Source organism: Chamaea fasciata, unplaced genomic scaffold (genome assembly GCF_029207755.1).
Source record: "Chamaea fasciata isolate MVZ Bird 193981 ecotype frontalis unplaced genomic scaffold, bChaFas1.0.hap1 SCAF_3, whole genome shotgun sequence".
NCBI classification, from domain to species: domain Eukaryota; kingdom Metazoa; phylum Chordata; class Aves; order Passeriformes; family Sylviidae; genus Chamaea; species Chamaea fasciata.
Genome location: NW_027094088.1, coordinates 57,329,047 through 57,343,663, shown reverse-complemented (window position 1 = coordinate 57,343,663; position 14,617 = coordinate 57,329,047). Strand labels below are relative to the sequence as shown.

Here is a 14,617-nt window from a genome sequence, read left to right as displayed (position 1 = left end):
GATATCGAATACTAACAACATTATCATACTGTTTTATGCTCCTTAATTAGCAGCTGCCCACAAGAGAGGCTAGACCAACTCAGTTGTACACCCCAGCCCTCTTTACATAGGCCTTCAGACAATAATGGAGAATTTGAAGGACCAGCAGTTTGACAGTTGATGCTGACAATTGAAAAACAGAACCCAAATCTCTTAAGTTTACTATTTCTCTTTCATTTCTGGCAGGAAACCAAGTCCTGACAAAGAAACTTCTGTAGCCTCTTAATAATTTCTTACCTCCTCTCTTTTTTGTAGAACAGCAAGATTATGAGACACGCAGTGAGAACAACCAGGAGGACACTAAGCACAGCACCAACAGCTTGGCTTCTCCTTGAAAGACCTTTATGTATTTGGGTCTCCTCATCTGTCTGTTGCTGATTGTTTCCTGGATCATTGGTTGATCTAGCAATGCAAATTGAAAAGATACGATCTATTGATAAATTTTGTTAAACTCAATTAGAAACAGCAGATTAAAAGAAGACTTGCCACACCATCCTGTCATTCCAACCTAACAGCTGTACTAACTGCATTTAGGGGATTTCATCCAAATAAAAAACAACTTGAAAAACACAAACATATGTACGGTGCCTACATGCCAGAATGCTATCAAACAGTGCATGAAACTACAGTCAAGACTGCAGAGCACAATTAAGCACTCCAGAGCTTATACAGTAGCAGTTATTCACACAAAGCTGCTGTTTTAGAACCAAATCTGCACTTGGGCAAGCTGCAACAGCTACAGAAATTATCTACCTTTCATCTGACTATGGCACTACACACACTAAATTCCCTCAATAGGTTTAAATCAGAACCAAGAGTTTGCCTGTGCTTTCAAGCTAGCAGCCAGAAAATAAACACTCCCAGAAAAAGTCACTCCATTTTTCACAGTGAGGCTGCCTACCTGTCAAGAACATTGTAAGCATCTAAATACAGACACTCTGCTTTTAACAACACTGTCCTCTCACAAATCAGTAGATTAACTGATCATATTTAATTGCAGAAATACTTCATTGTTCCTTGAAAACCTGTAATGATTTTCCATTCCAGGCTAAAGAAGTGCGACGATAGAGGGGAAGCTTTGTCACAGTTTCAAAGTTTTCCAGACAGCAAGGCAAGGGGGAACCAAACACCACATCCACAAACTGTTTGCTCCTCTCAGTAACATGAAAGAGCATGTTTTGTCAGCTACAGTGGGTTTTACTTAGTGAAAACAGTGATATTAATCCCACTGTGCCTCTCCATCTTTAGGTCCAGATCAGTTTGGCAAGCTTTAATTTAGTAGTCATGTGCCGAACACTGCATAGATGATCATCAATTTATCTATACGCCTACTGCGTTTTTAGCTTTTCCCTTTTTCCCAATCACTGTAACAAATAAACACAAAAATGCCTTTCACTGAGAAGTGCTGACAAAAGCTGCTTTCAGAAAACAGTCAGCTACTCACATTAATGGACACACAGCAGATGTGTACCAGGTGAATAAATACTGGCAATCTGCTGTCTCATGAAGGAATTCAGGAATGCCTTCCTTCGCTTCTGGATTGCAGTGGAAGAAAATGGTTGAAGACACAAACTTTGATTTATCTTTACCACATCTGGAGTCAGATGAAAATATGACATCCAAATCATCATCTACAATGAGAAGAAAAAATTGTAGTTTACCTCATTCTTGAGAACCATCCATAAACACTAGACCCTGGAAAAAAAAAAAACTAACTAGCTAAAGGAAGTCATTGCTTATGCAGCACAACCAGACATGAAAACAGGAGATGAAAGTCTTCTATCTTGCATAGTTTTTATCAAAGTCTTCCAGCTTCAAGTCTTTCAGTCTTCAATTGTCAAGCCCTAATCCCTATTAATGCCATACTTGCAACTGAGCTTACACAGCAAAAAAAGGAAAGAAATCCAAATTATGCTAGACAGGTTAGGATAGCTTTACAGAAATGGATTAGTATAGATGTTGTGAAGCAAGAACTATTTTCTGATGAAGCAATTCACAGAGTATCAAGCAATTCTCTCTGGTGAGCTTATACTTACCATCAACGTAATATTTGGCATTTCTGGCAGAACCAACTCTCCGAATGCGCTGTTCATTGGTTTTCACCTGGCAGATGTTTGCTCCAAAGCATTCCGGGGAACTTGAATTTGTTATACCAGAAAGCTGAATTTGATACACATATTTATCACCATTTGTCCGTACATCACCAGAAGCTGTGTACAACCTGAAGAAACAAGAGGAAAAATCTATTCTTAAGTCTAAACTCACAGGTTGGGGGTATTCCCAAAACATACTGGCAACAGTAGTAGATGCTATCACTGGTTGATTCCAGAGCAAGCTGAGTGATATTTAGCATAAATATAATCCTTAGCAAGCACTGAAAGCAGATTTTTCCAGCTATACTGCCCTCAATGTATGAGTGAACATGTAAATACCTCCACAGGTTTAAGGTAATATGAAGACAAAAGCATGATTCAGTGGCTCATACACACTGCTGACTGTGAAAATCACATGGTGTGCTCTGCAGCTATGATAAATGGCACAGTTTAGGGATCTTCTCCAGAAAGGTAACTAGTTCTACCATTCTGTTGTTTTGGGGTTTGTTTGAGTTTTTTTTACTCACTTGGAATAAACATCCCCCAAAGAAAAGTTTTTCCCAGTTGCAGGATTAATGACTGTTCCATTCACCACCTCTACCTCCTGCTGCTTCACAGCACAAGCTGCACGTGTGTCCCACGTGATGTAGTAAGCACAGTTTTCTTCATCAAACCTACCAAAAAAAAGAGAGAGCTGATGATTCCAGGAAAGAGTAACAAGTTTTCAGCATCTTGAGAAAAAGAAAAGACAAATGCTAACCCACATGTGACAATGTCCTGCCTAAGCATCACACCTAGAGTAAGCTAAAATAGTCAAGTAGCACTCAAAAAAGGCTACCTGAAGAATCACATTGGATTTTTTCTGCAGTTTCATGATTTTAGAAGACTTGGCTGCACCTGAACTTCCTACTGAAAATTCCAGAATTCCCACAGTGTATCAAAGGGGTTTATTGATATATTTTAGCTAGCAAACATATCAGGCTGCTTTTTCGCAGCATGGTAAACCTGCCTTTTATTTAAGCAGGAGAGATATAAGTTAGTGTCCTGGTTCACATCATTGCTAGGGACAGGGGGAAGGACATCTTTTCTAGGGAGAAGGGGTCCCTCCTGGGCCAACACAGCATGGCAGAGGGACCCCAGTCACGTATTGTCGTCTTGTTTGAATCATTCAGCTCCTTCTTGTATTCTCTGTCATTGCTATTGTTGCTGTTACTGTTCCTTTTCTTATCTCATTTACATATTTCCAGTAAATTGTTATCTCAACCCATGATCATTGCCTTTTGTGCCTCCACTTGCCCTCTCGAGCCTTTGGAAGGGGCAGGGGGGGAACAAGCAGCGTGTAGTTTCAGTGGGAGCACTGAAATTAGAGAATACCATTCCTAAACCATGACAGCTAGTCAGACTTCGCTGCCTAGTTCTTTGACTCACGCAGAACATTTTGTCCAGTTTTCCAATTCCACAAGCAATACAGAGTTAATAATATCAAGACTAAGCAAAAAGTCCTCAAGGTTTCTAAGTGTTTGTGATCAAGCATATATATACCTTATTTAAGAGGTCTTCTGGTTAAATACACCCTAGAGAAAATGTTCTTCAATAAACAGATTTTGAACAGAGTTAAGAGTGGTTGTACCATGACACTGGCTACTGATACTGAAAATAACAGTATCCAAGCCATTGTCAGATGTAATTTGGACGCAGAATGCTTCATTTTTTTCCCAGAAATTTCAAAATAAATACAAAATACAATGTTTATGGAAATGAACTATTGCACAAGCTCCAGAAGACCCTATGCCTTGCAAGTACAGACCATGGATTATTTTAGGGACTGTCCAACAGAGCAGATAGTCCCTGTCCTGAGATTTAAGGGTTTACTACAGAAGTACAAAACAATCAGCCATGAAGATCAGTGGTATGTAAATTTATTACTCACCTCTGCAGCATGGGCATGCCAACTGTTCTTGCACATTTCAGTTCTATAATTGTGGTTACTTTCTTACTTTTCCTACATTCTTGCGCACTGGAATAACTAATATACACTGTATCACCTAGAAGAAAAAAATGGTGTGGAAAGGTTTTTGTAAGCAGCTGTCAGAAATTTCCTTTATTCATTCCTTAGACTTCCTTACTTCCAGCATTCTTTTTCCCTACACTGACCATTTATCAATTACAATACTTCAGTAATTTGAGACATTCACACTTGTGACCATTTAAAAAACACAGGCAATACATGTCAGTACTTGTAAACAGATATAAAATTTCCCTGAGCGCCAATTTGAAAAATATTCCTTAAACTAGAAGCTTGAGTAGAGATTATTGGGTTTCATTCGTTTTCCTAAGAGTGGAGCCAATTACTCATCCTCCACAGGCTGCTTTAATTGAAGAAGTTAGTAGATGCAAAATCTTTTCAAACTAGATGACCAAAAATTACTTCCCCTCTCACAACTACAGAATCACAGACTGGCTAGGCTGGAAGGGACCCCTGGAGGTCATCTGGTACAAGCCCCCTGCTCAAGTGGGGTCTCTTGGAGCCAGCTGTCCAGGACTATGTCCAGACAGCCTTTGAATACCTGCATGGTAGGAAATTCCACGACCTGTGCCAGTGTGTGGGTATCCTAACTGTAATAAAAAGGTTTCTTGATGTTCAGACAGATAATTAATTTCTTACAGCTTTAACAGTATCACTGTTTATTTCCTTCAATGTTATCTCATGGCTTAAAGGTTACATTCTGTTTTCATTTTTAAACAGAAGATTCACAGATAAAAATAGCTCAAAATAAAGGTTTCAACATAATTCAAGAACTGCTACAGCCAGGCTGGAAGATTTAAACCTTTAATCTCTAGCTCTCTACGGGAACAAAAAGTAACTCTACCTGTCACATTCAGCTTCTGCGTATGAACAAGTCCAAGAACTTGAACATCTCCATCGTGGCTTTTCCTGCAAATACTGGCTCTTTCAGGGCAGCCTGTGGGTCCCTCGTGTACCCTCTGACAGAGGTTCACATAGTACCTATACAGAACATGGTAGACAAAACTACTTTAAAATTCATTTAGGCTAAACTGAAGAAGTGATACACAAACTTTAGAATCTTCATGGGAAGCTAGACAGGTTGCAAGAAACAACATCTCAAATTAGCTGACAGAATACAACATGTACTAAGGTTTGGCAGATTACTTCTAACTATCATTTTCAGGTAAAAGACTGTGTAAAAAAAATAATTGATTATTTACCAGATTAGGTCACTAGTTAATTTTGACCTAGGTCCAAAGTAGGAATTGGAAGAGAGTCAAGAAACATTCTAAAGCTTTTTCATTTATTAAAATTATAGTACTACCCTAATTTCAGCATCTCCTCTGAGTTATACCAGTTTAGACATGTTAGAGCAGAGAACTGCCAGCCAGGTGGCGAATGCAGAGTTTTGTTACCCCACAGTTTGCCGTAAGTTTAGAATTAGATGCTGTCATCCTTGCCAGTTCATTACTATTTCCTATTTGGAGGAGGGAGGCTGGAGAGGTTGACTTCCTGACATCCATGTTTTCCACTATGCTAATACATCAAGGAATATGGGTGAAAAGCCCCAGTTAAACATCAGAAAATAAGTTATAAAGTTGAGTCAAAAGAAAGCAGCTAAGTAATTAAGACTTTTCTTCAACAAGAATCAAAAAAAAAATAGCATTTAAACAACAAAATTACATTTTTAAGATAGCAGTTTAAATAGAAAGCTTTTAAATAGCTTTCAGTTTAGGCATATTAATCCTTTAAAAAGGGTTACCAATAGATGGAAAGGGTAAGAAAGAAGCATGTGATTATTCAGTCTCTTCAGATAAAATAGGTTCTTTTCTCAGTTTTTTTTTTATATTTATATGAAGTGTTAAGCACTGACAGTTTTAAGACACCAAGCAGGGACTAAACAGAAATACTATGTCACATTACAACTGTACTGATAAGCAAGATGCTCCCTGTGAGTTGTGCATTACTCACGAGTTGCCATTGTGGAAAAAGATCCATGATCCTGTCAGGGAAGAGAGCATTCTCAAGTCGTATGTTCTATGTTTTTGGACAAACTTGCACTCCATTTTCTTGGGAGGACAAACAGCTTGAGTCTTCCATTCAAATGTTACAGCACAACCAAGAGTCTCACTGAGAAGGTACGGGCTCCCAACACCAGCATTTTCATCACATGTAAAGATAATGGTAGATTCCTTTCTTGCAGTTGCTATAAGGGAAAAGGTTGGAAAAAAAGAAAAAGCATATTTTACAAGAGGCTTGAAGGCATGCATGGATTTTAGTGCAGCTGAATCTTTGTTAGCTAAGATCCTTGTACATAAAGTATAGGAAGTACTTACTGCTACTACAGAATCCCCACTTTTCATCTCCCTGGTAGTTTTCAGTTGTAGCACACCATGGCTTATTCTTCCCTTCTGTAATACATTCCTCATAGGTCTTCCCTTTGTACTTGAAGGGGAACACACAGAGCTCTCCCTTTTCAGTCACTGAGAAGGAAAGGTATAATCTCATAACTACACGCAGTAGAATAAGAGGCATATCCATATTTGGAACCTTATTCAAAGCCTGTACTTCAATACTAAAGAAAGGTCAGTGGCAGACAACAGAAATACTGAAACACTGAATTTAAACTCAATTAGAAAACCATTAGAAAATTTAAACCAAATTAGAAAACCAGACATAGCATACAATTAGCAGCAATCATCCCTATGGAAAAGTTGCAGTGTCTCTTCCAGGGGGATACACGCTGATGTTGCAGATTAGTGTGATGCTTGTGATTTAGCAAAACTACCTGTTTCTACTGCTCTATGTAAAAAAATCTATGTTGCTTCCTCCTGTCACAACAAAACCCCATATTTTAAGGGAAAAATATCCTGACAAGTTTTGAACATAAAGAATGGGTCTGCTCTGATCTCACCTGGAGGGCACCGATCACCTCCTGTATATTGCAAGATGACTGTTTCATCCTGGTGGCTGTAGTCCATTCTCATTTCCTTTATGTTTCCAAAAGATGACATGCCACTTTTAGATGTCAGACACACTGCCCCATCTCTGCATTTTCCCTGGGGCAAGCCTACACTGCACACACCAACGTGGTAATTGTTGGATCCAGAAAATACCTGGGTAGACAATCAGAAGCATCACAGCAAGTCTAGAGTCAATGTAAAGTCACATAAGTGCTTAGTAAACTGAGTCTCAGGCAGCACTTGCATAAAGTAAGAGGAAAAGATAACTAACTTCGCAAGTCTGGTCTTCCTTAATATGACAAAATTGCAGATAAAACACACAGGACTACAGATAAAATACGTTCAGCAGACCTACTTTCTCATTCAAGATTCTGTCAAAGGTGAAAATTTCTCATTCCTTTACCCATCGCTGTGTCCACTAACTTCACTCTCAAAAACATTAAAATGTTATACCCTCTAGTAATATTCCCAAACAAGTATCGATACTGACCACAGCACATTTCAGCCTTTTCTCACACAGAATGCTTAAAAGAAACCCTTCCCACAGTTTTAAAATGTTGATAGCAATAGACAATTACAAATAAATAAATAAATGTCACACCACAAGAAGGCATTACCTCGAATGATCTTCCAGAAAGGCTGGTCAGGTTAAATGTATAGTGTAACTGTTCATCAATCACAGAGCAGCCTAAAGTTTTCACTTTATCAGGACACACAAGGGGAGTTTCCCACTCAAACACAAATGTGCAGTCAACTTTCCTTATCATCTTTGGCTTACCCTGTTACCAAAGAACACAGAAAAATGCGTTTAATTTTTGGAGAGTTTGGTGTTGTCTCTGCACTTTCCCCCTTCCCCAATAGTTAACCTCAGTTACTACCATGGCTAGACTTCATTGATTGTAGGTCAAGCACTGTATTTATAACCAGTATCAAAAAAAACTTTCAAGGGAAGTGCATTCTACCTAGCTTCAGAAAACAACCAAGGTACACAAGCTTTCTTCTTAATTAGGGTTGAGATTTTGATGTTCAGCTCAGTTGCAAGCAGCAAAAGTGTGAGAGCTGTGCTTCTTGATGGCAGAGAACATTAAGAAATTTCACTAAGGTTTAGAGAGAATACTATTTACTTTATCATGTTTTAATCTTAAGTATTAGTATGGTCTGTGTAATATTCAGAGCTGCCTCAAGTTTCAGCTCATGTCCTGCGTTGATGGAAAATGGTTTCACGATCTTCAACAAGCTCTAGTTTGACAAACATATCCAAGTGCTTCTTTACAGTTTGTCGCAGCATTGAAAAAATCCAAGAAACGTCAGATTCACATCACCATGCAAACTCAATTTAGTGTTTGGGTGTTGACACAAAATAAAAACATAAGTAACTAAATGCAAAATTTTTTTTAAGTTATGTGTGATTATGGAAAATGTTATAGCATAGAGGGAACACTTCGCAGTAATACCTGTACAGTTATTAGGGTTCTTGTGTTAGCTTGAGGTACAAGTACAAACTTTAGGGTCTAAACAAGCTGCATTAAGCATTAAGTTTAATGTCAGCAATAAGTTATCATTACATTACTTCTGTAGAATTTGACCCTTGATTTCATCAGAACCTGTCACCCTCAAACTTGAAGTTCATGCACTCAATTAAATTTTGGCCAGGCAAGAAAACAAGTATGATACTTCTTGAAATGAGTCTGTCCATACATTATAGAAACAAAACCTTGACTTATTTTTAAACAAAGCTAACAGTGGTTACACCACCCACTTTCCATTACACTCCAGTATCAATGTAAGTTTAACAGCTATCTTACCAAACTAGTTCCTTGGCTGCAGTGAAATACAATAACAGAAGTATAGTTCAATCCATTGTTTATCTGACAAGGAGTAGTGCTGTTGTAAGTGATGTAAACTTCATTTGCCGCCTTATTGAACTGGGGAGGTTCAGTAACACGACCAATATCCTACACAAGCAAAAATATGTATTAACAGAATTACAGGACATACCTAGACACTAGATCAGCCCAGAGATTCAAATTAATTCAGACTCATCTGTTTGGTTTACATGGGAGCACAACTATTGCACTTCCAAAAACTGCATTCTGTACTCGAAGGACAGCCATTACATTTCAATCCTAACAAAACACAAGTTGAGCAACTCAAAACAGTTATTGACTAAACTTGACAAAAGCCAGGGAGTTTATGCCTCTTAGAGGTAGATTCTTCTTTATATTAATGTGCCAAATTACCAACACATTACTTAAAGATAGCATTCACAATGGAATAAAGTCCCTAGATAAATACGGAAATTTGTGGAAAACAATCACAGTTTTTTATGTCTATTTCTAGAGCTTACAGACAAGTCCTCAAAAGCAAAAGCCAAGATCTCTCAAGGTAATGACACAGACAATTAGTCAATCCTCTGTAACAGGCTTGCTATTTATGTAGCTGTCAAGTTCTTACATGAAAGACCTAAGTGCATTTTGGAAGCATACTAGCATCTAGACTGCTTCCAATTGCAACAGGCTATCACAAGACCAATAAAGCCACAGAAGGGCTAAGACATTCTACCTCCCAGTGTCCATATTTGGCACACACCACTTTGGCACACAAGTTTTTTTCACTACATGAAAAAGATTCTCTGTAGCAATTTTTATATTTATCACAGTATTAAATCTTCTGACATCCAAAAAGATCACTGGGCTTCAGTATAGGAAAATACTTGTTCATAGGAAAAAGCAATAAAAGGGAACTTTGCAGAGGAGATTTTAATTCTGCATTCCATTTCTTTAATCCACTGTCAAGCCTCTGGTTCAAATCAGGTCTCTAGGCAGGGATATTATATTAAACTATTAAGGAAATGCACACTTCAGTGATTCCTGGCATAGTACTTACTATTGGCGATTCATTAACGGGAACCATGCAAACAGCTGCTCCAGGTGGGCAATTGACATCTTTGATAGGATTGAGAGGTTCACAAATGTTGATGTAGAAGTCTGGAGAAACCTCTGTAATATCTTCATCCACAAATGCCTCATAATACCCAGTGCGATGGATCAGAGGAGACAGGTCAATAATGGAACTGTCATTCATTACTGAGCACTTCACCTACAAGAAGGTACATTCATTGCTCTTATTCTTTTATGACTTGCTTTGATTAATTGACAAACATCTAATGCTTCTTGGGGCCAGAAGCATGGCTACATTTAAAAGTTTCAAATGTAAGCATTTGAAAAGTTTCAAAAGCAGCATTTGTTGTAATTTTTGCTTCTCCATAGATACTAAACACCTACATGCAGCATATGAAAAACCTTGATCGTTTAAACATTCTTATGGAATGGAACCCCTATCAGAACAATGCCAAGACAAAGCTCTTGCACACATATTCCAGCACACATAGTCACTATGACTTTGTAAGATCAGGCCCCATGACTTCCTCTTCTCACCTCCACCAGCTCCAACAAACAACTTTGGTTATAACAACATAAAGTTAGTGTATTGCAAGTTGATGGCTTGAGTACTACATTTCCACAGACCAATTTCACACACTCTTAAAATGCATAAACCTACTGAGAGTCTACGAGGAATTTGAGAAATCTATTCCTGTTTAGATATTGGAGAAGGAGCAACTAACAAAATAACCATTAAATTTCAGGACAAACAATCATTGTTGTTACCTAGATATCACACTGAAATAGCTTGGGTCACAGTGAAAAAAGGGATCTTGTACACTATACATAAGGATCACCAAATGGAATTCACAGGCTAGAAAACAGAGTGGGGTTGGGTATTGTTGATTTGCATTGCAGCATGGTATTACTGAAGGGGAAACCAAAAACTATGTGTAGCTGAAGAAGAGGATGTGACAGTTCCTGTTGGGGAAAGAAAAATTGGAAGATGTTTTCCTAAATGGAAGCAAGAGCTATTGTAGTATTGTAGAAACAGTGATGAGGAGGAAAAACAACTTGTTGCCGAGAATGATGATCACAGTAAAAAAAAATCATTAGGCAGATTCACAAAAGAAAATATTCAGGTATTAAGAAAATGTCTAAATTAATCCAATAGTTAATTTAGCCTTCTGTTCCTAGTGCTGCCCTTTTACTCCATGCACTTACCCTCTACTGGTCATCTTTAAGTAGATAAAATTACCAAAGGACTACCTCAAAGCATCGACTGGAGCACCAGTTCAACTAAACTGAGCAGATTATGTTGTTACAGCATATGTTGTACATCAGAAGTAGATTCTAAATTCACGCTATCAAGGTTTATTGGGTTTTGCACTGAGCAAACTGGTCATGCACTTGTCTGACATGTTTCTAGTCATCTGCTTAGAAACAAAGGCTATCCCCATGCACAGAGGTGCTATCCATCCTCAAGTCAGCTTCAGCTCCGCTGGCCTGCTGCACTGGAGGATCTTCATCATTTCCCAACATGACACCCTATGGCTGTCATTTGAACTGTACAGAAAAGCAGCTAAACAGGTTCCACTAAGGGGTTATTCTCAAGTGTTAGAAGTTTTAACCTGGCTCAACACACAAAGCACGAGTTTGTCAAGTATTGCTCACCCCTGTTGGAAATGTCAGTATGGAAAGCATTCAAGAACTCCTATATGAATTTGGGTTCTGTACTACAGGAAGAAACCTTTCCCTCAAAGAATTTAAAATATATTGCTATTATATCTAACATCTCCCCCCCCCCCCCCCCCCCCCCCCCCCCCCCCGAAATTTTAAGTCTCATGAGTGTTTTCTGGAAAAGTAATTCTTACCTCTTCTTCACAGGCCAAGGAAGTATGCCAAGAGAAATAACTAGTGCAAGTCTGCTCGTCAAAAGACACAAAAACAGGCCGGCTCTCATCTCCAGCATGAGACTTGCATACAAAGGTAAAATAGCTTTTATGCTTCAGTGCAGGGTCTGCAGGGCAGGGATCTCCATCTTCATAGACAAGCTTTAACACCTGATCTTCATAACTTAAAGTTTTACTCTGTTTTCCAGCATTAACTGGTTTTCGGCCACCTGTGATGCAGACAGCTAAAGAGAAAAAAAAGAAAAATTAAAAAATAAACAGATCAAGTCTGATGCAACTTCCCTGAAAAACTGCACCATACAACATAAACAGCAGGAAACTTAAGATTTTAGCACCACTTTAGTTTTCCTAAAAAAGAATGGCTTTGCCACACCATCCAGAGTTGCCATTAAACTGAGCTGAACTGCACTGATATGAAGACCAAATATTGCCTTTATTACTTCATCAACCAGCTGAATGTACTGCACCTATACATGCTTAAGCAGCCACAGAGCAGTGTTTGGTTATCACTACTCTGTACACCAAGCAACTAACACAAAATGTCAGACAGATTATATATCATTTTTTAAGATGCCTCTTAAAAACCAAGTCAATCCAATATTTTCTTCTAACTCCAAAAAAATAATTTTCAAAACAAGCAATATTGCTACTTTAGCATCTAAGATGCTAAAGCATTATTTCATACTCAATTTGACAGAAGAGCTAGTAATTCAACCTCCAATTAAGCAGCTTTAAAACCAGTTAATTAAGCAGAAAGCTAACTCCTACTGATGTTTCAGAAGTACCCAGAACAGAAAACTAGAAAGAGGATTGGCAAAGGTTTGAAGTACAGATGCATTACAGCAATGCATCACTATAAAGTTCACTCTAGCTGGAAGATTGCAATGTCTCCATTTTCACAGCATTAAAGACATGCAGTAGAAGCACCTACATTCCTGCTCTCATGTTCAAAGAAATACCCACTTAGTTCTCTAGGAACTAAAGGGACTGGGACTTGAACTGAGCCTATGTGAATGGCGTTGGGTAAAAATATATGGCCTCATTTCCTAAAACAGTTTTAGGTTGTTCTTTTCCTAGTCAGTACAGCCATCATCTGTTCCCCTCACTCCTTCTGCATTTGCAGTAAAACATCACATTTTACAGTAAACTTGAGCATAACCATTTCTTTTGGTTGCCCTATAGTCAATGATTACAGCACCAGAGAGGAAAAGTTGCTTACCAGCTCCATTAGCACATGAACTTTTAGCTTCAGCACAAACATTCAACTCAATTATTCTGTTGTGTGAATCACTGATGGTATAGCCAGACTCTCGCTTTAATGGTGTCAAATCAAACAGGTGGCCTATAGGGAGATCAGGGAATGATTTAATCTCTTTTTCAGATTCAAAATCAAAACATTTCTTTGTATTACAAGCTTTCGCTACTTAATTTAGTAAGAAGGTTAACCAAATTCTATTTGTCTGCTAGCTTAGAAAGTCAAACAGTTACTTATTCACATTAACAGAGGAAAAACTAGTTTTGAACTATCAGCTATTTATGTTCCAAGATATTGCAGTACAAGAGATTTCTACCATCAGCAAGCTTGTTAGTCACTATCCAGAGGATGTGACACACTGGCCTTTTCTAACAAAGTCCCTCAAGAACACATACACAGTAGTGCAGCTTCCAGCAGCCTCTGCCACATACAAAATCCTGAGGCCTCCTCACCTGTTGCAGGATTGGTTACCCGACAGTCATTTTGCACATTTCTTTTAAGAGGACACGCAGCAGCAGTGAACCATAAGAAGGTATATTCACAATCTTCAATGGCAGTTATAAGTTCTGGCTTTGATTCCTAAACACAAAAGAGGGGAGAGAGTGATGTCTCTAGAGTCTAAGATTTCACACCAACAGATTTATCCTGCTGCCTGTAGCTGAGCTCAGTTCAGTTGAGTTCAAACACCAGTCCCAAAACCTGACAGATCATCATGAACCAGTGAATTAATCCAAGGACAGAGTATTTAACTGTGATTATTTCAAATACACAACAATACAGAATCTTTATCAGGAGAAATAAAATTAATGAGAGGAGAGCTAAAGGCAGCCTAGGGCAATAGAAAATCCAAAAGGCAATTAAAATCTCATCAAATGAAGAGTGCTTAAGGGCAAGGCATACAGATGTGCAGGAGTTAAGAGCTACACAGCCAATAGCATTATTTACTACTTGAAACACTTCACAACCTGCACTATATTCATCTTCAAGACGTAAGCAGATGATCTGAAGCTATTACAGATAAGAAAATTTGTGCTAACAGGACACCCAAAATGATCTCTTAAAAATTGCTCAGCATCTAAAATGCAAGTACTTGTAAGTCTTTCTGCTTGCATGAACACAAGAAATCCCAGCAGAAGGAACCCACTTACAATTCTGTTTTCATCACACTTGAGGCGCAATATTGTTGTTTTCTTCCGAGTTTTATCTGGACACTGATCTCCATTAATGTATTTCAGGACAAAAGTGACATTTTCCCAACGAGGACCATCAGCCACTTCCCCAAGACTGGTACATTTTGTACCCTCAATGAGGGAGGCAGCAGCATCAGAAGGGCAGGAACCTATACAGATAAACAAAAACTGCATTACTCCACATTAGTAAGGTGTACTTGCCTGGAATAGAAGTCCACTCACTCTAGTTTCAGGTATATCATGGCTGATCTATCTCCAGGCCATTGTCCAAACC

General features: G+C 38.5%; 1 protein-coding gene across 1 annotated transcript in view; it reads right to left on the bottom strand.

The window, feature by feature from the left end:
• IGF2R (insulin like growth factor 2 receptor) overlaps nucleotides 1–14,617 on the bottom strand; it is a 57,031-nt gene that overhangs the window by 2,600 nt on the left and 39,814 nt on the right. Inside the window, exons 31-46 of the mRNA XM_066179116.1 lie at nucleotides 14,302–14,492; nucleotides 13,606–13,732; nucleotides 13,118–13,240; nucleotides 11,860–12,122; nucleotides 9,990–10,202; nucleotides 8,909–9,058; nucleotides 7,721–7,882; nucleotides 7,055–7,256; nucleotides 6,477–6,623; nucleotides 6,112–6,346; nucleotides 5,003–5,139; nucleotides 4,063–4,177; nucleotides 2,660–2,806; nucleotides 2,076–2,260; nucleotides 1,484–1,670; nucleotides 277–441 (exon numbers count right to left, since the gene is read on the bottom strand). Of these exons, the coding sequence (XP_066035213.1) occupies nucleotides 277–441; nucleotides 1,484–1,670; nucleotides 2,076–2,260; nucleotides 2,660–2,806; nucleotides 4,063–4,177; nucleotides 5,003–5,139; nucleotides 6,112–6,346; nucleotides 6,477–6,623; nucleotides 7,055–7,256; nucleotides 7,721–7,882; nucleotides 8,909–9,058; nucleotides 9,990–10,202; nucleotides 11,860–12,122; nucleotides 13,118–13,240; nucleotides 13,606–13,732; nucleotides 14,302–14,492 (2,749 nt within the window). The remainder of the gene's footprint in view (nucleotides 1–276; nucleotides 442–1,483; nucleotides 1,671–2,075; nucleotides 2,261–2,659; nucleotides 2,807–4,062; nucleotides 4,178–5,002; nucleotides 5,140–6,111; nucleotides 6,347–6,476; nucleotides 6,624–7,054; nucleotides 7,257–7,720; nucleotides 7,883–8,908; nucleotides 9,059–9,989; nucleotides 10,203–11,859; nucleotides 12,123–13,117; nucleotides 13,241–13,605; nucleotides 13,733–14,301; nucleotides 14,493–14,617) is intronic.